This window comes from Cydia fagiglandana, chromosome 26 (assembly GCF_963556715.1).
Source record: "Cydia fagiglandana chromosome 26, ilCydFagi1.1, whole genome shotgun sequence".
Lineage (NCBI taxonomy): Eukaryota > Metazoa > Arthropoda > Insecta > Lepidoptera > Tortricidae > Cydia > Cydia fagiglandana.
In genome coordinates, this window is record NC_085957.1 from 2187280 (window position 1) to 2212330 (window position 25051).

Below are 25051 nucleotides of genomic sequence, written 5' to 3' on the forward strand. Positions count from 1 at the left end.
CTTTGAACAATTATTTACACATTTTACGCGACTTGAGTTTAGTTTTGCAGTAGTAAATGAGAAAGTTAGAATCGATGAATGATCGTCGCTTGGGACGCCATCTAGTGAGAACTTTCAAATATGTTGAGAGTTGAGGTGAGTTGAGATTAGTTTCGAAAACTTATTATTTCTTTAGTCATTTTCAATGTGAATATTTTATGGATTTTAAACTTAAAATAAGACACAAATATTAGTAATATACAAAATTTCCCACAAAGCATTTGCAAATTCGCTATGTTCGGAAGTTTGTAGAGGAGTTTTACATGTTTAACTCAGTGCGAGTTCTGCACTTATACATTTTTATGTGACCTTTATCGAATGATTACGTGTATAAAAAACAGTTATGGAATAACTTTAATGGATCGTGATACTTATATCTATATATCTTATAGTTGGTCAAGCAGATCTTGACAGTAGAAAAAGGCAGCAAATTTGAAAAATGTAGGCGCGAAGGGTTATCGTCTCATAGAAAATTTGAATTTCGCGCCTTTTTCTACTGACAAGATTTGCTTGACCGTCTATAGTTTACTTATTTTTTTCTTGCAGATATGAACATATAAACGCCTCTAATTTTGACACTTTATTTGGCTTAAAGGACTCGCATCCAAGCCATAATGAATAAAAAAAGACACTTTGTATTAAAACGTCAAACGTATAATCTCCTACACATTTTACCATCACAAAAGCTCTGAAATATTAATTCTGCGCAATTAATTTACTCATATTTGTTTAAAATCACTATTTTCCGAGTTAAGTGAATGTTATCAGCTCAGTTGTTTCGCGCTGAGACGTAGATACGCCATGTTGGTTGAAAATAATATGCCCCAAGGGGATATACCATTTTATCGACAAGTTGATTTGAGCGTGTATTTCGTGCATTGAATATCGCTGGTCGAGAAAACGTTGCAAAGTGCAGTAGTTGCATTATAGCAGCGCGCCTACGTCGCAAGCGGTGAGTAAGATTTTTTTTTTCTTTTATGAGGTGAATTTATGTGCGAGATATCAGGTATTCGCGGTTCCTCCCTTATCGATAAAGAACCTCGCCGGGCGGATTATTTGCATATACATTATTGTTTAATATGTTTATGGGCGGTGTAGTTGTTTCTACCTTTTGAAGGTTATATGTTTAACGTGAAAACGAAGTTGTTGGAGTTACTATGTGAAGATGGTTTCTTATTGAATGAATTTAAGTATCTTCAGCTATTTTATTTTCGCTCACCTGTGTAAATTGATTAAATATTTATTCAATTTGATCATGTATAACCTAGGCAGCACTGCCTGGGATATCAAAATTAAAAAATAATAAAAAACATGAAAAGATTTTAACTGTTCAAATTTGCTCATAATTCAATTTGTATACACAGTCAGCAGAAGAATGCACTAATATTTATGTTATTGTTAACATGAAAAATATATTTTGAATATTCAGCAAATTGTTTTGGAAAGAAATACTTGAAAAATATTTAAAGTACGAAAATCCAAGAGCATTGAATACATCTATAGTTCTTTATTTTTACACACAAAATAATAATATAGTTTTTAATACGTAGTTTATGATATGAAGATATACAAATTGTGTAAGTAGTCAAGGTCAAGTTATTTGTTGTTAGTATAATAATTAATAAAGTTAACATTAGGTAGTCATATTTTAAAATTGTTGAAGATCGAGAATTTTCTTTTGAAGTAGATTCTATGTTTAGTTAGGTACAAAGGTAGACTATGAAAAAAAAATGGCATTGTATTTAAAAATAAATAAAACTTTAAGAAGAAATGTAATTTATTTTAGATATTGATCTGTTAGATAAACTTCCTTATTATTTGCTGCATATTTAAACCCTGGCTTTTTGAATATATAAAATGTTCACATAGTAAAATTAATTAAAAATGCCTTTAAATTTTGTTATGTTGATGAATAATAAAAATAATGGCATGTTTTTCTAATATTTATTACTTTTTATTTTCTTTTTATGATATCTTTAACTATGTGTACATATTTATACAGTGGCATGATTATACCATTTCTAATAGCAAGAAAATCACAATATTATAAAATAACACTTTAAAAGTGTATATATTATATTGTTTATTAAGTCTTACTAGAGTGGCCAATATTAAATTTTATTTTAAAAATAGGAAGCTTATGTAATCATGCCTCTGCCTATATTAAAATTCGAAATAAAAACCCAGGGTTTAATAGCAAAATTAATTTTTAGCAGCCAAAATGGAGGCGCAGCCGGAGGCAGCACCCCGGGACATGAAATTCATCAGCGTGACCAGTTCTCTGCTGACGGACGAGCAGCGAGAAATGTATGAGTCCGTCCTGTCAACGTGGAAGCCAGTTGAGTTCGAGCAACCCGTCAAGAGATATATATGCCCAGAATGCCACAAGGAATTCAAGAACTACCAAAACCTGTACCTGCATACTACCAGAGTGCATTCTACGAGAGACTCCGCTGTCGTCTGCGATGTATGTGATAAAACTTTCAAAAACAAACATTACTTGTACATGCATAGAATGAATAAGCATTATTCTGAAGATGAGAAGTGCTACTGTCAGTTTTGCATGCAAGAGTTCCGAACGAGTCGAGCTTTGCACATGCATGTTAAGAAGTTTCATCCTGCCGCACTACCGGAGATCAAGTGTGAAGTGTGCGACAAACAATTCTCAGTTCCTTACAAGCTGAAGTACCATATAGAAGCTTGCCATAAAGACAAGAAACAGTACAAATGCCAGTTATGCCAGAAATTATATGCGAGCAATTTAAATTTAAATAGACACTTACAGACCCAGCATGCTGAAGTCAAACGACATCCATGCGTGTTCTGCCCTATGACATTTAAGTCGAAACATCACATGAAACGCCATATCCTAAACATACATCCTCCGCTAGAATCTAAAGCAACTTGCCCCGAATGTTCTAGAGAGTTTAAGAATGAGAAATATTTAAAAGAGCACATGCAGATACATTCGTCTTTAGAGACTAAAGTGAAATGCGATATATGCGATAAGTTCTTCCATTCTGCTATTCGCTTAAAGAAACATAAGAAAATAGTGCATCCAGAGCCTAAGCCTATGATCCGTTGCGACAAATGTGATAAAGAATTTGTGCATGCACATTATTTGAAAAGACACTACAACGCTGTTCACGTTGAAGTGGACGAGACGCAGTACCAACATGAGTGTGACCAGTGCGGCAAAAAATTCAAGATCAGAAAGTATCTGCTTAACCATTTGCAGCGGCATGAGCAGCAGCATTTGAAGAGTTTATCAATGATGGTGAAAACGGTTATGGGAGAAGATGGGAAGGAGATTGAGGTTCCTGTGCCGAAGAGGCAGGGCAGGTTGAGGAAACAGCCTCCGAAGGATATAGAGTTTATTAAGTGCGAGCCGGAAACCAGTTCGGAGTCCGGGTCAGATGAAACTGATACAGAATCAGAGTAGAGCTAATGTCTTTCCTTGAGTTAAAAAAACCAATTAATGCCGCTTGTACAAACAACACTGTTAACTGTCCATCGGTGGACCTTATGCCTTTTGTAATAAGGTTCACCGCGGTCCATTTGGTCAATGGTAGTGTGGGTCCAGTCCGCAGCACTGTAGTTGTCTACCACTCATCACAATTCTAAACATCCCAAAATCATGAGCAGATTGATTTATTTATTACAGAGTTCCTATAAGAACCATAGCCTGTTAGCTAGTTAAATTTCTGGTCAATAGGCTACATTCCTACTAGTCAAATCAACTTCTTTTTTAGAACTGTCAAAACGATTTTCTAATATGGAATTTATATGAAAACTAATATAGTGACGTCACGGTAAATTCACCTACTTTTTATATTTCAATCCGATTTATTAAATACAAATTGTGTTTAAAAATAGCTGCTATCTATGTTTTTTTAATAATTATCTGGTGCTTTATTTTGTGCACGGTTTGAAATAATTTATTTTAAGTACAGGAAACATCCCTATTGGAGACCAGAGATTGATAATAGTTAGGTAATAAAAATAACATAATTATGGGACTTCATTTAACTATAGAAAAGAAAAAAAAAACAATTAAGCTTTAAAAATTTGCGTATCTGGCTAACTTTTCTTCTAACCCACCTGATTAAATTTAGATTAGAATTAAAGAAGCTGGCACCTTTTACTAGATAGCTATGATTTCATAGAGGTAATACCTACTTACAGTAATCGGCGATAAATATTGAACATCAGTCTTTAAAAAGAGAATATTGGAGACAACGAGAGAGAAAGAGAATACTCTACGAAGCCGAAATTCCGATGTGAAATATTTATCGCCGGGTTCAGTACAGTATGTATAGGGTAATTCGCCAGTAACTGATCACTGTTAGTAATTGACCATCCTAAACTAAAAATAAATTCTATTCACCTATAAAAAGAATTTTTAGTTAAGGGTGGCCAGTTACGAATTACCCTATTATGTGTTGCATTGCAAAAAGTATTATGTGAGATGTAATGACAAAAAAAAGTTGTAAATTATTAATAATTATAAAAACCGGGCAAGTGCGAGTCGGACTCGCGCACGAAGGGTTCCGTACCATAATGCAAAAAAAAAAACGGAAAAAAATGCAAAAAGAAAACGGTCACCCATCCAAGTACTGACCACGCCCGACGTTGCTTAACTTTGGTCAAAAATCACGTTTGCTGTATGGGAGCCCCACTTAAATCTTTATTTTATTCTGTTTTTAGTATTTGTTGTTATAGCGGCAACAGAAATACATCATCTGTGAAAATTTCAACTGTCTAGCTATCACGGTTCGTGAAATACAGCCTGGTGACAGACGGACGGACGGACGGACAGCGAAGTCTTAGTAATAGGGTCCCGTTTTACCCTTTGGGTACGGAACCCTAAAAACTATCTTGCTTTATAATTAATCTAGTTCTATGTATAGCAAATTGTACATTATTACTACCATTAATGAATATGTGTATTTCGGAATTTCATCCTATTAAATAAGAGTTCGACTCCGTCTCCGAGTAAGAGCGAAAAACTCAAGCAAAGCCTGGGCAAAAATGTTAACTTGGAGCCATGAGCTATGTTAGCAGTTAGTATAGTTTGTAGGTTTCTAATAGAGCCCGACGACTAATCCTATTGTCTATTGTTAAGTAAAACTAGGACTTTTAGACGCACGGCCGGTTTCCATCCTTACTTGGTAGATATTCCACCAATTCGCACGAAGCGCTTTGCTTCTACTTTCCTTATGCGCACTGCCAAGGAATGGAATTCCTTGCCGGCGTCTATATTTCCGTGTTCTTATAACCCGGCAACCTTCAAATCAAGAGTGAACATCAGGCACCTTCTGGGCGAGCTCGCTCCATCGTAGGCCACGTCTACGCCTCGGCTAGTCTGTGGCCATGAGTAAGCCCATTCATAATAAAAATAAAAAAAAACCGCTCGTGCTACTTACCTGCAAAAAAGGGTCTTAATTCTATTTGGCACCTGAGCGCGGGCTAGTCCAACGCTCAAAAAACCAGTGTAGGTGCGCTCTCCGATAACGCGCCTTTGTTACGCATCTCGATGACACATTTTAGACTGGTTCTGTAGTGTGCGACTCGCCGGCACTCAGTAACCGAAGTACGTATTTTTTATGCAGGTGGTTGTGGCACGTGGCACGAGCGGTTTTACTTAACAATAGACAATAGGTTTAGCCGTCGGGCTCTATTAGAAACCTACAAACTATAGCACGCCTTCAAAACTAGTTGCTCTGTGAGCATAGCTTAAAACTCAATAAATGTATGGCGCCGCCATTTTGAAAAAGATCCAAAATCTGTATCGACAAAAAAAACTATTTAACTATCGAAACCTGGTCACAAAATTTTGCGATAATCGGTTGAGAATTTGCGATTTGTAGAGAAGAACATCCGTATTAATCCGGACATACATGCGAAAGCATTTTTACCCCAAGCTGGAACGGAGACCTTCGCTAACGCTCGGTCTAAAATAGCTTCTTCGAAAAACACAAAATGAGAAACCTATAAATGTACAAATATAGTTAAAAATAGTTAAAAATAATATGTAGAACTTATTAAAATTTACACAATATTAGATACAAGTAGAAGAATTGTCATAGCTATAAAATTGTTGTGCTTCATGTTTCGTATAAAGAATCGTTTCCTATTTGGATGTTGTAAACTGGGTAGAGTGGGTAGGGTAATTGCGTTAGTTTACCGTCCGGTGTCAGTTTCCGTCCACTTGACGGATTAGCAAATAATACATTCAATTAAAAATTAGCTTCTAGCGAATATATTTTTTATGTACATAAATAAATTGTTTAGATATTAAGGATTGCAATAAGACCAAATTTGTGCAGCAATGAAGGTTTATATTCATATTTCGTCAAGTGGACGGAAACTGACACCGGAGGAACACTAGCACAATGACCCTATACCTATTCCTTAGATGTCTGCAGCTAGGGTAGCGAGTGTACTACGTTTTTCATCACAATCATCTTGTTACATGGGTTTTGAGTTAACAGCTGAACATATTAACATAAGGGGTCATCCATTAATTACGTCACACGAATTTCTAGGTTTTTTGACCCCTCCCCCCCTCCTTGTCACACTTGGTCACATTTGGCAAACCCCTCCCCCCTAGTGTGACGTCACATTTTTTCTACGAAATCGCCAAATCGAATTAAGTACCTAAGTAAGTATTATTAATATTTTATCAAAATATTTTTGACGATATAAATATTAGTAATTTTATAACCCAAAACTGCTTAGGAAAGAAAATTAAACGAATAAAAACGATTATCGTTTTAAAAACTTGTTATTTAAATCAACAGCGAATAAAATAATTTAAATACATTTTCGGTTCCTGATGAAGTTAAAGTGACGTCACAAAGTTTGTGTCTCCCCCCTCCCCCATGTCACAATATGTCACATTTTCTTGACCCCCTCCCTCCCCCTAAACGTGTGATGTAATTAATGGATGACCCCTAACTAATCATGATTGTTTATAAAACAACGATTTATTACATTTATTTGCGACACCTTAAATGTATATTATATTATGTAAGACGCTTTGGTGTGTTTTTCTTTCTACTTTATGTAAATCTTTTCGTAAAAATAAGAACAGTTAGACCGACCGCTTAAATTAGTCCTCGCCTGCGCGGTACGGGGCGACGGGAATGACGACTGGGTGGCGGGGAAGGTGCGGGCGGCAGGCGTACGGCGCCCGCACCTTCCCCGCCGCCCTCAGTCGTCCTTCCCCGTCGCCCCCGTACCGCGCAGGCGAGGACTCATTTAAGCGGTCGGTCTATAGTTACATAGATTTTATGTAAAAAATTATGGACTTGCATCTAAAATATATTTAAAGGAATCCATAGATAGACAAATTGTTGGTTATTTCTTCTGATATGTATTTACTTATTTAAGTAGCTATTTCATAAAAAATCTAGAATACTATCATTGTAGTACCTATTAGAGTCAAGTTTCAAACTTTTTGATCTGGTGTCTCTTACGTGGTTTCTATAAATGTGTATAAATAAATACATATAAAGTATTCTGACTCTCATTTGATCCGCACTGAACCTTGGACCTAAACTTTGAATATTATAATAAATACATATTATTATATGTACTACTTATAGTATGAATACTCAGAAATTTAGGAGGTCAGCGACCAGATGCCGTGTAAATCGAAATTTCTATCGCACACTCTAATGCCGGGGAGCCGGCAGGCCTCGTCGGCGATGGCGGGATAACTTGGACTCCTTCTTGAGAGGCTGGCCAGATATTGCACTAAATAGAGACGAGTGGACGAAAAGGGGGGAGGCCTTTGCCCAGCAGTGGGACATAGTGGGCTTTGAATAATAATAATAATACTCTAATGAATATGCAAGAGTGATTCAATGTGTGCTGGGTCACTTTTTATGTGTTGCACATTTAAATAGTCTAACAAACTCTGCTACTGATGTATCTTGGCTCACGGAGCAGAGTAAACTACTGGTGTGCTGTGAAAACTGCATAATTTTGAATTCCACTTCAGAAATTATCGGAAAACTTCTCACATTTTTGTATAGGAATCGAAATTTTCCATTTCCAAAATGACAGCTTATTTTGTTTCCTGTGAAAATTCCTGGAACTTTTCCTACTTTATGGAAACTTTCCACACATCTGTTAGAATAACAATAATAAGGGCCGGTTGCACCAAACTGTTCGTACCGTTAAAGTGTTCGCTAAATTTTTATGTATGGAAAGTTTCATAGTAAAGCGCCGGGGCGCACCGGCTGACATTGATTAGTCTGTCAAATGTGGTTGGTGCAACTGGCCCTAAAGAGTTGAACCATAAATTATGACTAAATATTTGTTTCTAGACCATGGAGCCGCAACCAGAGCCAGCGCCCCCGCCCAAAGACATGAAGTTCATCTCCGTCACCAGCGACGTCCTCACCGACGAACAACGCGAGATGTACGAGTCTGTCCTCACCACGTGGAAGCCCGTGCTCTTCCCGAAGCGCGCCAAGCGCTATATCTGCAACAAGTGCAATAAAGAGTTCAAAAACTACCAAAACTTATACCTACACACCACTAGAGTACACTCCTCTGAGGAATCCGCTGTGCTCTGCGATATTTGCGACAAAACCTTTAAGAATAAACACTATTTGTATATGCATAGGATGAACAAGCATTATTCTGAAGACGAGAAATGCTACTGCCAATATTGCTTACAGGAATTCAGGACTAGACGAGCTTTGCACATGCATGTAAAGAGGATTCATCCGGCAACGCTACCCGAGATTAAATGTCAGGAATGTGGAAAGGAATTCAACGTTCCTTATAAGTTGAAATACCATATAGATAGATGCCATAGGCTTGATAAAGAGAAATATAAATGTCCTATCTGTGAAAAAAATTATAAAAGCCATTTAAATTTGAACAGGCATCTCCATTTCCAGCATTCGCAAGTGGAGAGGCATCCTTGTGTGTTCTGCGATATGACTTTTAAGTCGCGTCATCATATGAAAAGACATATATTAAACATACATCCGCCTTTAGAATCTAAAGTGCAATGCCCTGAGTGTTCTAAAGAGTTCAAAAACGACCAATACTTAAAAGAACACATGCAGGTCCACTCTTCTTTAGACACTAAAGTTAAATGCGATTTGTGCGACAAATACTTTCATTCGGCCATTCGTTTAAAGAAGCACAAAAAGATAGTTCATCCAGACAAACCTAAAATACGTTGCGAGAAATGTGACAAAGAATTTGCGCACGCGCATTACTTGCGCAGGCACAATAATTCCGTTCACGTGGAACTGAAAGAGACAGATTACCAGCACGAGTGCGAGCAGTGCGGGAAGAAGTTTAAAATTAAGAGATACTTAAACAACCACATGCAGAGACATGAGCAGCAGCATTTAAAGAGGATATCTATGATGGTGAAGACAGTGATGGAGGATGGGACGCCGGTTGTGAGAAAGAGAGGGAGGAAGCCGAGGCAGCCGCCGAAAGAGATAGAGTTTATAAAGTGTGAGCCCGTCTCGAGTTCTGAATCGTCGGGTGATAGTGATGAATCAGACTCGGAGTAACGGAAATAAATAAATAATTTTATTGCAAGTTGAATATTAAGGATACCATTTATGATTAAGTACATATAGCACCCATCAGTGTTGGCCGAACGTTAATTGCAATTGACCATTAACCATTACAAATTGAATTGTAGATAAAGCACTGTTTCTTGGTGCAGTGCCGAGTTTGTAGCGGGCCCCATGTTGGGATACCCTCCTCCAATTGGGGGATTTAAATCTTCTCGGGGCAGAGGTGTACGGTTGGAGCCGGTTTAGGTTTATTTGACGTTCATAAGCGCATTGTAATATGGCTACTTGAATAAACTATTTTTTATCTTTATCTTGAACCGTAATCGGTAACGGACGGTTAAAGTTGACGGTTCAACTTATACTGGTTAAAGGTCAAGAATTTTCAATTGCATTAACGTTTCGGCCTACACTGGCACCCCTCAATGGCGGTGCGTTTATAGAACTCGATTACCTTCCAGCTTGCCTATTTCGGACCACCTTATCCTAAAAGCCCCGAAGAAAAAGACAGGGAGAGGAACTCTATTTTGTCCCAATGGACAAGGCTCGGAACCGATTTTTTATTCATTAAAAAAAATACCGGTATTATTAATTATTACGCTCTATTTCGTTCTAAGGTTTATTATTTCATTTTTAATAGGACAATCTAATAATACGATGTTGTTACCTAAATACATCATTCAGACCTACGTAAAGAGCATAAAATAAATTATTGGGTGATTTCGGGTTTTTCAAAAAAACCGGTTCCTAGCCCTGCCAACGAAGACCTATATTGTGAACACGCCGCCACTGTTACCTATTAAAATAATGTAATGGATTTGATATTTCAGAAATAAAATCAGCATTTGGCATTGGGGATAAACATTTGCCACTTTCTGACAAGTTACCACAGCCTGGCAAAAAGAGTAGAAATTAAAAAGTGGCAACACTAATGTCGTCCCTTTCAAATCAATTTAGATAAGAGGGACGACACTACATTGTTGCCACTCTTGCCAGGCTGTATTGCTGGTTGTTCGTAGGATTATTGGGAATGTTATGTAATATTTCCTTTAAGTAAAACGTGCTATTTTAAAGGAAATTTAAGTATGTTGAGCGTGCCGGCACGTTTGTGGGTTTTCAAGTAGATAACTATTGTAAATCTTAGTGTGCAATTGTTAGCAAAATGTATTGTTGTAATTATTTGAGTGTTTATTCTTAATGTAAATATGTTTTTTCCTATTACGAGGTATACATATTGTTAATTAAATTAAAATAAGCAAATAGCAAAATTAAGTCAGAGAATCCTAAAGAAACATGCTTTCAAGATATCAAGAAAAAAATATATTTAAACAAAAGAATTAACTTAAATATTTCTTATTTTCTAACTATCTTATTGTTATATCTATGTTTAGCGAATAAGGAAGTCATTTTATTGTATATATTAGTTGAAAATATTAACTGATAATAAAATAAGTGGTTCGCAAATTAGTTGTTTTTACTTTTTACCCGATTTTGGCAATATCAGTTTATTTATGTAAGCACACTGCACAGCCAAATCGTAAAAGTTCACGGTCATTGTAATTTTTTTTAAATATTATTTACCGCCAATACATACAAGGAACCTACACAAATCGTCAAGTGTGATCCAACAATAAACTAATTTCTACCATTTTCTACTAAGAGAGATGTATCCACCATTCTGCTTGATCGTGAATGGCAGCTTTACATTGTAAAAGTCTACTCAAACGTAAGCTCGTTTGACATGACATTTGTATTTTTTTTATCCTATTGTTGTGAAATGGTGATTGCTTATCAGTTGATCTTTACAGAATTTAGAAGAAAATCGATAATTACAGTGGTTTTTAATATCAGAGACACGTTGCTAGCGTAAGTTTTGATCGTGTCCCTTCAATTTGTGTGTGAATAAAGTTGATTTCACGGTGATTGTATGTTTCTAAGAACTCCAGATGAATGGAATAGATTAGGACCATAAGGCCGACATTTCGCGTCGTCAGGTGCTTTGTTTCGCCGTTATCTATACTGTTTGAACAAGAACTTGTATTTGAGTTGTACTTTTTAATTTATATGGGTTTTTGTTCTGAAATTTGCTATCTGTTACTGGATTTATTAGAAAAATATACAACACTTTAAAACGTATGGTATTCCTGATCTAGACACGCGGCAGCGTGTCAAGCCAAGTTCAAGCAAAGGAACTGGCTAGCCAGCGCCGAGTGTAATATTACACGAACCACTTGGTGCCACTTTTGACCCTTCTATAACTCAAAACATCTTTGACGTAAACACATAAAACTACGTGTGTTTAATTATATCCATAAGGATATCTAGAAGCCCAAATTTCATGAAGCTAGCTCAAACGGTTATAAAGGTATGAAGGTCAAAAAGTCGTAAATTTTAAGACTGACTTATGACTTATAGTACCTAAACCTAACCTACTTCCAGATGACCTAGAAGGATGAAATTTGGAATCCAGCTTGGTTATTGTGTGTAACCGTAGGAAAAAATCTAAAAATAAAATAAAGTTAAAAAATAGGGGGGGTCCCCATACAAAAAAACCGCTTTTTATTGGGACTGACATATAAGTACCTAAACCTAACCTACTTCCAGATGACCTAGAAGGATGAAATTTGGAATCCAGCTCGGTTATTGTGTGTAACCGTAGGAAAAAATCTAAAAATAAAATAAAGTTTAAAAATAGGGGGGGTCCCCATACAAAAAAAACCATTTTTTATTGGGACTGACATATAATTACCTAAACCTAACCTACTTCCAGATGACCTAGAAGGATGAAATTTGGAATCCAGCTCGGTTATTGTGTGTAAGCGTAGGAAAAAATCTAAAAATAAAAAAAAGTTAAAAAATAGGGGGGGTCCCCATACAAATTTTTTTTTTTTTATTGTAGCGTTGGAACCGTTACAAGCAGATATTTGAAACTACCCCAATATATGTATTATTATATTTGCTATATTACCCGGGTATGTCCTTAAACTACGTCCAAGACCACCGGTGGACGGGCAGCAGCGTCCCTCAAATTCGGTGTACTCGACTGCGATCGCCAACCCGCCTGCCAAGCGTGGCGATTATGGCATACACCCCCCATCAGGCAGAGCACAGTAAAACCACGGCCCCGAGGTTCCGGCGACCCCCGATGCTCTGGCTTTAAGGGGGAGGCCTATGTTCAGCAGTGGACGTCTTATGGCTGAGATGATGATGATGATGAAAATAAAGTTTAGTCAAAAAATAAGTGGTGTCCCCATACAAAAAACTTGTAATACGCTCTAAACAACCGGCCAACGGTGTGTCATCGGCGGCGCGCGGCACCACATAATTATACAAAGAACAGAAGTAAAAACCATACAGCGGAAACACAAGAAAAAACATTAAATCTCAATACCTGCCTAGTTTTCTTTACAAAAAGTATTGATATCCCACCAAAAACATAAATGTAAAAAAGGAGAGCCAAGTTCAATACAAAAATTATGCTTGGCTGTGGGGCTCGCCGCAAAAAGAATGGATATCTAAATGAGTGCCACTGCCAAGTTCTATGCAAAATCCAAATATGTATTTATAGGAACAAAATAACATTATAAACAAGTATTAAACTCTATTTCTTTGCTTTATTGGATACCTATAACAATTGCTGTTATTTAAAAAAATGTGAGATCTTAAAGTAGGTTAGATTTGGCTTGGCCAGGTTTTATCAGAATTACAATATATATAAAATGATTGATATAATGAAAACTGGCCAAGTCAAATCTAACCTACTTTAAGATCTCACATTTTTTTAAATAACAGCAATTGTTATAGGTATCCAATAAAGCAAAGAAATAGAGTTTAATACTTGTTTATAATGTTATTTTGTTCCTATAAATACATATTTGGATTTTGCATAGAACTTGGCAGTGGCACTCATTTAGATATCCATTCTTTTTGCGGCGAGCCCCACAGCCAAGCATAATTTTTGTATTGAACTTGGCTCTCCTTTTTTACATTTATGTTTTTGGTGGGATATGTTATAACATTGGCGTTAGCGTCATAGTTAATAGCAGTTATTTATATAATATGTAGTAAATATAGTGTACACCTTCCTAAATTATTAAAAAAGTAGGTATTTTGGTATGAATAAGTTTATTTACCATGCAAAATTTGATTGTTCGTTTATTTCCAAATAATTAGTACTAACTTGGATGGATATAAATGAATATAATTTGTATATGTACTTAATTTTTATGCAGGAGTAATTTATTCAATAGCAAAACTTATACATACTATTATTAAAATTAAGTATATACTAAATAAATTAAAACTAATAAACTAAATAAATAAAACTTACCCACCTACCTTAGGTCCCCCAGATCTGTCCCCTGTCTTAATTTTTTTTTCTGAATTTACAGATAATATGGATCAAGAAATAGAACAGATCTTTATAAAACCAGATATTGCACATTTGAAAGTTGAAGTTGATTGCGAACAGGAAAGCAGTGGAAACCCGTACCAGCCTCCGGAACATGTGTTCAACATCAAGAGTGAAGACAGAAGTATTTTACCTTACATAGACTCAACCAATGAAAATGATAAAACAAACTCAGTAGAGATAGTTGGTAAAGTATACGAGAACGGAAAAATAAACCGATTGCAATGTCCACAATGTGATAATACTTTCAAAAACAGAGCCAACTTGAAGCAGCATCTCAAGTTTGTGCATTCGTCCGAAGATGATATTGTTGAATGTGAGAAATGTTACCGGACTTTCAAGTCTGTCGGTCATTTACGCTCACACATTCACTCTGTTCACGCTGAAGAAAAAGAAGTGAGCTGCGAACATTGCGGTAAAGTGTTCTCAAACAAAAAACGACTTAACAATCATATTTTCTATTCCCACCCGGAACCGGAAGAAAGCGTCAATTGCAGTGTATGCTCCAAATCTTTCAAGCGTAGATACAATTTGAAAATACATATGAGACTTGTCCATCCTTCCGACGACAGATCGGTACAATGCCCACATTGCGATAAGAAATTTAAAGTAGATATGTTACTACAGAGACATATAAAATGGAGTCACCCTCAAGACGGAATGATGTACCGCTGCCCCGAATGCGGGAGAACATTGCCATCTATCGCTTGCTTTAGAAAACACATGCAGAACGTACATTCAGGCTCCCAAGATGCTGTTTGCAAAATCTGCTCCAAAGTTTTCAAAACAGTCAAAACTTTAAACAGACATGAGAGAAACATTCACGGAGGAGCGAAAGCTGAAGCCAAACCGTGCAAAGTAGGAGATATACCATGTTCACAGTGCGACAAAAAATTCACGACAAATACAGCATTATTTTGGCATTTCGAGAGACATCATTCCGAGAATAAAAGAAGTAATACTTGTCAGATATGTAACAAAGAGTTATCCGATCAAGGGAGTTTGAAGAGACATTTAGAAATGGTGCATTCCTTTGATCCTGTCAACTGTCCTATATGCTCAAAAACTTTTAAAAGTCACATGAATCTACAGAGGCATATTAGAGTCACCCATGCTCCACCAGAAGCGGCCCAGAAATGCGACATTTGTAATAAAACTTTCAAATGCTCTATGCATTTAAGGATACATATAAACGCAGTCCACTCCACAGAAGGCATATTCACCTGTGATATTTGCAATAAGGAATTCTCCTCAAAGAAATATATGTTGAAACACAAGAAAACCCATGTAGATGTCAAGCTCTTTCCATGTGGAGTTTGTAGCAAAATGTTTAAATGTGTTAATGATGTTAAAAAACATACAAAACGTGTGCATATGAAGACACCAGTTAAAACAGAAAATGTAGAACCTGAAAGTAAAGAAGCTGAAAGCCTTAAAGATATGGAAGCTAATACAGAAGCACTGACTTGTTCGAAATGTGGTGGTGATTTTGAGAATGAAACAGAGTTACATTCGCATATTGTGAACTGTGGTGAGCTCCCAGCGGTGGCGTTTGTGAAGGCTGAATTGGAAGATTGGTAGCTTTTTACAAGAAAGTTTTATATTAGGTCTTGTAAAGATTTATTAGGTTAATTTTTACTTTCCATGTTCTCAAATGAAATTAATGTGATTTTTGAGTATTAGCTATATTAGCTATGTGCGCCACTACGGGGCCTGGCCTATAACCGCGAACATCGAAGTTCGCAAATTGGGGGCATTTTTCTCTGTCACTAATTACACATTCATTGGAGTAAAAGAGAAAGATCCCCGCATTTTGCCAATTTCAGTTTTCGCGGTAGCCCCTCTGCCCGGCAGCAATGGAACACATCAGTTACTTGACAGATGTCAATTATTATGAATTTAATGTTTATCCTACGGTTTATCCTTTATATACACATTTCCATGTTCTCACTTCTCAGTAAAAAGTGTCCACGAAAAGATAGATGTACAGGTTGATTCACGAAAGCTGCATGGCTCTGGCACGAATAGAAAGAACGGAACCGGAAACTTTCATTGTAGTGACACCTGTATTCATTGGTCAGTGTGATTTTTTTTGTATAGCCTATATTGTGTCCCACTGCTGGGCAAAGGCCTCCCCTGTCTTTCGCCACTCGTCACGGCTTTGTGCATGCTCCCGCCAGTCACCACAAAATAAGTCCAGGTCGTTTCGCCATCTCGTTTTTGGTCTACCTCTACCTCGGGTGATTTGTGGTGCCCATTCGGTCGCTATTTTGGCCCATCTGTCCGGGGTCCGCCCAATCCCACTTGAGCTTGTAATACGGAATCGCGAATGCGTTTTAACGACACGCCAGGTGGGCTCACTCCGCGATTTCATCGCTTTGCTACAGGTAGCTACAAGTACATCCGTTCCACATCAATTTTGGTGGCTAGCCATAAGCCGCGCGTGGCGCTGTCGCCACCTAGCGGCCATATCTGTCCTGATCGTAACGGACGCGTTTTGTTAGAGAGTGAGTCTTCTGTACCTAGTACTATTATTTATTCTGTGGACACGCTTTAAGTGCGCGCGGCGCGTCATTATGAACCTTGTTGGATGGCACGAAGGTTGATATTGAGCTGCAGCCCAGTTCAGTTGACTTCTTTGCCGGTGTTTAAAACGAAATCATTATCATCATCCTGTCCTCGCCGGTTTCGGCCTCGGCGACTGGATTCACAAAACGAAATATCAATAAAGGCTACCATCTTGAGGTGGTATTACTAATTTCCTTGTCCAATGTCAGTGCGTCTCACTCTCTCATGCAAGATGTGAGACGCATATTGGACAAAGAATTGGACAGGTAGCATACCACCACATATCACGCACAAACATAGTGAACATTTTCCTATTTTTCCAAAACGTTGACATTCCACAAAATACGGTGTTTTGTATAATCTACATGTTTGTAAATATTATTCTATTAATGTTAGTGAATTTGTGTAAATAAACAATTTTATTAATTGTCCAATAATTGTTACCTATTTCCCTTATCATTATAGCCTCAAGGCACAATAAACCCAACATTGAAAAATGGACCTTACACTTTTGAAATATGGTTTACAATTGGCCATCCGAACAGTTATTCTTAAGGGCCTACTACTAGCCTTAACGGAAATGTCATCAAATTGCCAATTCGATCATAAATAAAATTGGCAATTGGATAACGTCATTCGATTTTCGAAGCCCTCAGAAGTGAATATATTCCTACCATGATACTATGTAATGGCAGTGGCGGATTTGCCCTAAGGCCAAGTAGGCCAGGGCATAGAGCGGCAAATTGTGACAAGAAATTCGCAACAAATTAACAAAAAATAACTCAAAATGTAGTCAGTGTCATGGGTCACATGGGTGCTGAGAAAGGGGCGGCTACAGGGCCTAGGGCGGCAAAGACTGCAAGTCCGGCACTGTGTATGTAATAAAAAATAGTAATTTATTTCATAGGAAAAAGACAGTAGAAAAACAAATAAATAACTTAACTATGAACTAAATACATCTATAAATAATACTAAGTGTATGTAATAGGGTTAAACTGTTTTTTATGAGTTATGCCTATTAGTTATTCTGTGCTTATGTTTCGAAAAACTCGTTGGTACGAGCCGAGATTGGAACCCGCGAACTCCGGATTGAAAGTCACACGCTCTCACCGCTAAGCCAGGTTGTAAGTGCGTTGCCGGCATTGTAGATGGCAGTACGTTCTTTTCTTTTACAAGGAAACAATTGATTGCAACATGTGCAAAGCCGAAAGAAACGAGTTAGACCAAGATAACTCGGCAAGGATTTTGATAGCATACGCAGTGCAAGTGTTATTTATACGTCAAATTTTCATAGAAGTTTCTTGTAGGTATCTTGCTGGCTAAGTAGGAACAACGAATTCAATCGATTGATCAAACGCCGTAATGTATTGCGAACACGTTCGATTACCGTTGACGTTTGGAGAGGTCATAAAAGTAGGGCAATATACAAAAGAAACATGTGATTTTGAGTCTTATTCGTAATAGACATACGTTTCATAATGTATTTTCATTCATTGTAGGTCATGAAAATCAATACTAATAAAAAACCGCCCCTCCTTGGGCTATAACCGCGAAAATAGCAGTTCGTATTTTCGCGCAACTTTCTCTGTCACTCTAATTACAACTTAATTGGAGTAAAAGAGAAAGATGCCTGAAATTGCGAACTTCAGAGTTCGTGGCAGGCCCTCTGAAATGCACTCGCGATGTTTTGACGTTTCTAGTACTGAAGTGACAGTTGACAGCATGAATTCCAGGAATTCAGTTTTCAGTATTGATCGAAATAGTTGCTAAAAGTATTATTAGAACTGAAAATTAAATAGGTTACAGCCTTGGAGGCTCCGCGCGACTGAGGCAACGTCTGAAAATTGTGTATAAATGAAAATATGGTGTTCTGTGAGTAAAGTGTTGTAAAAAACATCGAAATTTGAACTTTCCGAAGCAAATCATAATATTACTTCGCGTGGAAAACAAAAAGTGAAAAGTGAGCGTTGCAACGAAGATCATTAACAAGAATCGAACTCAATTAAATGGTCACGAGATTAATTAAAAAAAAAAACATACATATATTTACATCGAAAAGCAGTGTCAAGTATTTTAAGCTTTTTACTGAAATAAAAAATGCAAATGACTCTAATCCACCACGCTAAAGATATATCCCTAAATCCTGCTTTGTACAGAGGAACAAATATGCTGCTACTATCACACATACAACTAGTTCCCGCAGTAGATGCAACAACATATAACTGTCCAATATGCAGTCACATATCCATATCCATGGAAAACTTCAAACAACATCTACAAACTGTACATCCCCGGAATCAGTATATTTGTAAAATATGCCATCGAAAGTATAAAACCGCAAAAAGCTTGAGGCGGCATGAGAAGACTCACCAACAGAATGTAGAAACGGTCAAAGAACAGAAAGAACCAGATATACCGTGTCCACAATGTCCTAAAAAGCTTAGTACACAGACTGCGTTACACTGGCACGTTGAGCGTAATCATACCGATAATGAGAAAACTAATACTTGTCAGGTATGCGGAAAAGAATTGGCAGATCATGCGTTGTTGAAAAGACATTTAGAAACAGTGCATTCTTTAGAGGTAGCTACCTGTTCAATATGTAATAAAACTTTTAAAAGTGTCACTAATATGCAAAGACATATAGCCGTAACACATCCGCCCGAAGAAGCCGAACAAACGTGCGAAATTTGCAGCAAGACATTCAAATGTTCAACGCACTTGCGAATCCACATACGAGCTGTACATTCAACGCAAACTCTATTTAACTGTGATATATGTAATAAAGAATTTGCTTTGAAATCATACATGTTAAAACATAAAAAAACACACATTGAAGTTAAGGAGGTACAGTGCGAAATCTGTTATCAAGTATATAAAACGGTTGATGATGCGAAAAGACATGCAAAACGTGTGCACATGAAACCGGAAGACTCGAAGAAAATGAAAACTCACAAATGTGACATCTGCGACAAAGAGTTCACTCGCACTAAATATCTCTTCTTCCATAAAAAGACCCATGTTGATAAGACACTTTCATGTAAATTCTGTCACAAATTATTCAAATGTAATAGCCATGTCAACAGACATACAAAACGAGTACACACAAAAGCGTCAGTGAAACCAAATGCAGATGCAAATTTTTATTGTGACATATGTAACAAAGCATTTAGTAAAAAGAAAAATTTAGTGAAACATATTCAAATTCATATGATTGTGAAAAAGGAGGCTCCTTGTGGAATTTGTAATAAATTATTTAGAACCAACAGCGATGTTAATAGGCATCTGAGAAGAGTCCATATGAAAAACATGAATATGAAGGATTTGATTATGAAAAATAAAAATATGAAAAATATAAATACACAAGCAAAAGTTAATAGAGAAGAAATACCAACTACAGAATATATAGATGATGATAATATGGATTATACAGAAGTACTTGCAAGTACTCAAACAGTCAAAGCTCTTAAAGTAACAGAGTACACAGATGAAGTCCCTAGAAGCGAAGATTACAGATTGGCAACACTAGGGAATGTAGAATACACAGAAACACTTCAAAGCACAGAACATACAGAAGGCCTTGCAGCTATAGACCACACAGAAGAATTTAAAAGCTCGGTTATAGAAGATTATGCTAGTACAGAGAACACAAGGGGAGCCTTAATAAGTACTCAGTTAAGTGATGAAGTGATTATAAATGAAGACTTTATTGAGAATGACCTTGAAAGTACTGATTATGCTGACAAAGCTCTACAAAGTGTTATTTCTAACTTGACAGAAGACACGGATGAAAACACAGAGCGTTCAGGAGAGACTATTAAACTCCTTAAAGAACAGACTACAAATACAAAGAAAGTCATTGAGAATATAAACTCAATAGAAGTTCTCGAAAATACAGGATGCGAAAACGAAGACACAAAAGACATATCGAACAGAAATACAGATAATATAAAGGCGGCTATTGAAAGTTCTGATTTTACAGTGGAAGACCTGAGGTTGACAAAAATTTATGGACCCCTTGGAAGCACAGATTTACTAGCAGATATAGATTTAACAGCAGTACCAAAAGGGATCTCTAAAGATACAGAGTTGAGTCAAAAAATTGGGAACACAGATATTATAAAGGCAGCCATTGAGATTTCAGATTTTAGTATGGAAGACCTTGGGATTGTACGCACAGAAGATGACGGTACAGAAGTCGAAAATAAAATCTTCACAAGTGCAGGGATAAATAAAGATATACTTAAAAGTTTAGAATCTTCAGAAGACCTAGAAAATACAGATTTCATTGAAGCACTCGAAAGTGTAGAGTGCTCCGAGAAAACACTTGGTAATACTGATATTATAAAAGACGCTATAGAAAGTTCAAATTTCACAATGGAAGATCTTGGACTAACAGAATATACAGTGGACGCCCTGGGTGCAGAATACATTATAGAAGATTTTGGAATTACAGACTGTACAGAATTTGCGGAAGGAACTCTTACAAGTACAGATTTCATAGAAAAAGCTCTTAGCAGCACAATTTATGCAAAGGAAGGTGGAAGTTCTGAATTGGTGAAGAAAACTATTAAAAATACTGATTTGATAGAAACCCTCGCATGTACAGAGTACGCAAAAGAAGTCCCGGCAGAGTTAGACGATGTCCTTGGAAATGAATTTGCAGACGAAACTCTAGAAAACACATTTTTCATTGATGTCCTTGGCACAGATTTTGCTAAGAAACTCCCTACTAAATTCACAGGAAAAGTCCTGGGTGGTTCAGATTATACAGAGGCCCTTACAAGGACAGATTTCATACAGGCCCTGAGTACAGTCGCAGATAAGGATTTCATAGAACAAGCTCGGGAAAGTATCGAGCATGCAAAAGAAACACACGATTTAGAATTGACATATAAAGCTAATGCAAATATGGATATTATAAAAGAAGCAATCATCAGCTCAGCTTGTACAATGGAAGATGTAGGCTCTACAGATTATGCCATGAATGAAATAAAAGAATACACAGAAGCTGATCTCAAGAGTATTGAAATTAAACTGTTAAAATGTCTGAAATGTGGCATTGATTTTGAAAATGATGTCGATTTACACACTCATTTGTGTGGCGGGGAAATGACTTTGTTTCTCGATTTCCAAGAAATGTAGACATATTGTATCTGTTGATCTTTTGTATATAAAAACTTGTAGTATAAGCAGAAAATAAATTCTGTATTTGGTTGTGGTTAAAATGATATTCGAGATATATATTTTGATTCGACAATGATTAGGCTACCGAACGACTAAGAGATGTGATGTGATGATTTGACGAATTATAATAATACCTACGCTTATTTAGATATTAATTTGCAAAACACTGAATTGTGATGTTTTCAATAGGTATGCTTGTAAATAAGCATTGGATTGATGTTTATTTCATATTTGTAATAGAAATAATAGTATATTTACTTACCTACTAGTAAAATTACGATGGGCCCGGACGTATTAACATAAAAAGCACAGATTAATAATCTATAAATCTGTAAAATACTTCGACCGGCGAATTCCTTAGGGGCTCGTATTTCCAACACTTTTATACACTTTATTTCTATTTTTTTATACTGTTTGTTACCTTCACCAGGCGTGGCTCACTCCGTGATTTCGTCGCTTTGCTACAGGTAGCTAAAAGTACATCCGTTCCACCCCAATTTTGGGGTTTGCCATAAGCCGCGCGTGGCGCTGTCGCCACCTAGCGACCATATCTGTCCTGATCGTAACAGACGCGTTTTGTTAGCGAGTGAGTCTTCTGTATTTAGTACTATTATTTATTCTGTGCCTTCACGTAACTTGTAGAGTTAGACCAAAAAAAGTCTGCAGAGATTTTGACAGCACACTCGGTGCAGGTGTTATTTTAAACGTTAGACTTCTATGAAATTATGACATATTTTAACATTTGCACTGCGTGTGCTGTCAAAATCTCTGCAGGCTTTTCTTGGTCTAACTCTTTTATGACATGTGTCATAAATTTATGACACACATCGATGTTTAATATACTTATGTAACATATGTTGTCAAAACTGGATCATCTTATCTATTTAATGTATGTAATGTACCTACCAGAGACTAATAAACAGATGATATTTTTTTTTTGTATTTCTTTCCCTTGATGGTAGCCAGCTATTGATGTGTAATGTATTTGTGTATGTAGAGTCAGACCAAGAATAGTCTGCAGCGGATTTGATAGCCCACGCAGTGAATGTGTTATTTTAAACGTCAAACTTCTATAAAATTATGACGTATAAATAACAATTGCACTGCGTGTGCTGTCAAAATCTCTGCAGACTTTTCTTGGTCTAACTGGACGTACTTTAAAATACATATATATTTCTTATTTATGACACACATTGATGTTTAATATACTTATGTAATATTTGTTGTCAAAACTGGATCATCTTATCTATTTAATGTATGTAATGTACCTACCAGAGGCTAATAAACAGATGATAAAAAATATTTTTTTTATATTACTCCATTACTTTCCCTTGACAGTAGCCAGCTACTGATGTGTAATGTATTTGTGTATGTATATATGTCGTAGGCCGATCGTAATGTTCCTGTGTAATGTTTTGAGGATAGTGACATTAAACCAATATATAGGTAGGTTAGGTTCGTTAGGTTGCTTCAGATGCCCGAAGAGCAAACTGCCCAGAAATAGAAGCCCCGCGTAGCGGGGCTCCGTCGACTCAGAAAACGGGTCAAAGATTTTCCCGTTTCACGATATGCCTAAACTTATGATCGGCCGCCGACATATCGATGGGTTATTTGACTACTAGAGTAAGACCAAGATAAGTCTGCAACGATTTTGATAGCATACGCAGTGCGTTAACGTCATAATTTCATAAAAGTTTGACTTAAAATCGTTGCAGACTTGTCTTGGTCTAACTTTAGTCAAATTAGTTTGTTTTCTCTAACTGCCAATATGATTTGCCCCTATGGAATTTATATGAATAAGCTAAAAGGGTGGTATTCCACCTGTCCAATTTCTTTGACAATGTCATTGCGTCTCACTCTCTCATTGAAGCAAAATGTGAGACGCAATACATATTGGATAGACGGAATTCCACCCTAAGACGTCACGGTCAAATTGGCCCCTATTTCACCAACGTGATAGGTGCGACAATTCGACAAGAAGTCTCATTGTTGCTGACGTCACAGGCATCCATGGGCTACGGTTATCGCTTACCATCGGTCGGGCCGTATTCCTGTTTATCACCATCATTGTATTACTTTTTTTTTAATTAACATGGTGGCAAACAACCACACCGCCTGTCTGATGGTAAGCGGTTACCGTAGCCTATGGAGGCCTGTGACGTCAGTAACAGTGATGTCGACAATTGTCGGACCTGTCACGTTGGTGAAATAGGGGCCTGATTTGACTAGATAATTCATAATATGGAAATTTTACCACTGAAATTAAAACACAATATTGAAACAATCTCTTTACTTCATAAATTATCCTAATTTTAAATACAACTTCATAATTTGGTAATTTTACACAATGTTTTTAACCCTTTGACCGCCGTTGTCCGGTATAGAAGACAACGATAGAACGATACGCTGGCGCCGTCGTCTTGTATACAAGACACAAATTCAACCACTGAGTTAATGTGAAAATAATAAAAATTGCAATTTCATTTACACTCGTGTTCATATTTAAGGTCTTTGTTTTTTCATTTATTTGCTTTTTAAGCCGCTATATAAATCCCTTCTTTTATAATAAGGCATTTAAAAAAATTGCTCCAATTTTCAACATTTTTCATGTTCCTCGTCGCCGTTGTCTTGTATAAAAGACAGCTAGGGATGGGAATGTTAACTTGATATGGGAATTTTTAAAGTAAATATAAAGTCAGAAATATGATTTTATCTAAGTATTTGAACACTTGTTAATCGCCAATTTTTTTCAACGAATAGTAGGTAACTACTTACTAGAATACGTAGAACGAAAGTCAGATAGGCATAACTATATTTAAAGTTCAGGTAGCTTCTTTAGCTCTATAAAGTAGAGTCAGACAAGTAAATTTGCCATTGTAGATTGTGGACTATTTAATTGCAGAAGAGATAAATAAAAAAAATAATTGATGTTATTTTATAGCTTAGTGGGAAGGGATACACCGCAGCGACCGCTTCGCACAAGTGTGGTACAGGGACATACCTGTTTATCAGACTTTACTTTTATTGTTATAACATTGAAGTTAATGTGTAATTTTTTTGTAACAAGTCGTTGCACGTTTTTTTGATAAGAGTTTACCTATAGATTAATGTAAACCAAACTGAAATTATAATGATAGATTCTAATTCCGGAATAATATCTTCACTCTTTAAAAATTCAACCCACGTGTAATTTTCACTATAACAGTTCCGGTATATTGACTTTATCGACACATGATGCGCAGCTTTAACGTTACGCCAATAAAGTTTACGTACCGACAAGCGCTTACGC

The 25051-nt window shown here is 36.7% G+C and overlaps 2 protein-coding genes across 4 annotated transcripts in view; both read left to right on the plus strand.

Annotated features, from left to right (window-relative positions):
• Window positions 1-665: 665 nt before the first annotated feature.
• On the plus strand, window positions 666-11029 carry LOC134677691 (zinc finger protein 58-like). 2 transcript variants are annotated; one of them, XM_063536153.1, is made up of 2 exons: window positions 666-991; window positions 2253-7142. In XM_063536153.1, the coding sequence occupies exon 2, from the start codon at window positions 2261-2263 to the stop codon at window positions 3479-3481; it is 1221 nt and encodes a 406-aa protein (XP_063392223.1). In that variant the 5' UTR covers window positions 666-991; window positions 2253-2260; the 3' UTR covers window positions 3482-7142. The 2 variants fall into 2 exon arrangements, with proteins under 2 accessions (XP_063392223.1, XP_063392224.1); XM_063536154.1 differs by lacking the exon at window positions 2253-7142 and adding an exon at window positions 8376-11029 and having other exon boundaries at window positions 668-991.
• A 296-nt stretch (window positions 11030-11325) lies between these two features.
• Window positions 11326-25051, plus strand: part of LOC134677551 (zinc finger protein OZF-like) — a 94873-nt gene continuing 81147 nt past the window's right edge. Inside the window, exons 1-2 of one of the 2 annotated variants that reach the window (XR_010100042.1) lie at window positions 11326-11462; window positions 13988-16532. Coding sequence is in view for 1 of the 2 variants with exons in the window: in XM_063536021.1 (XP_063392091.1) it covers window positions 13993-15588 (1596 nt within the window). In the remaining variant the exon portion in view is untranslated. Of the gene's footprint in view, window positions 11463-13987; window positions 17007-25051 lie in introns of those variants that run through there. The other variant, XM_063536021.1, reaches the window with a different exon arrangement.

Bases quoted from the DNA above. Each gene is read 5' to 3' on its own strand.
- LOC134677691 (XM_063536153.1), top strand. From the start codon at position 2,261: ATGGAGGCGCAGCCGGAGGCAGCACCCCGGGACATGAAATTCATCAGC.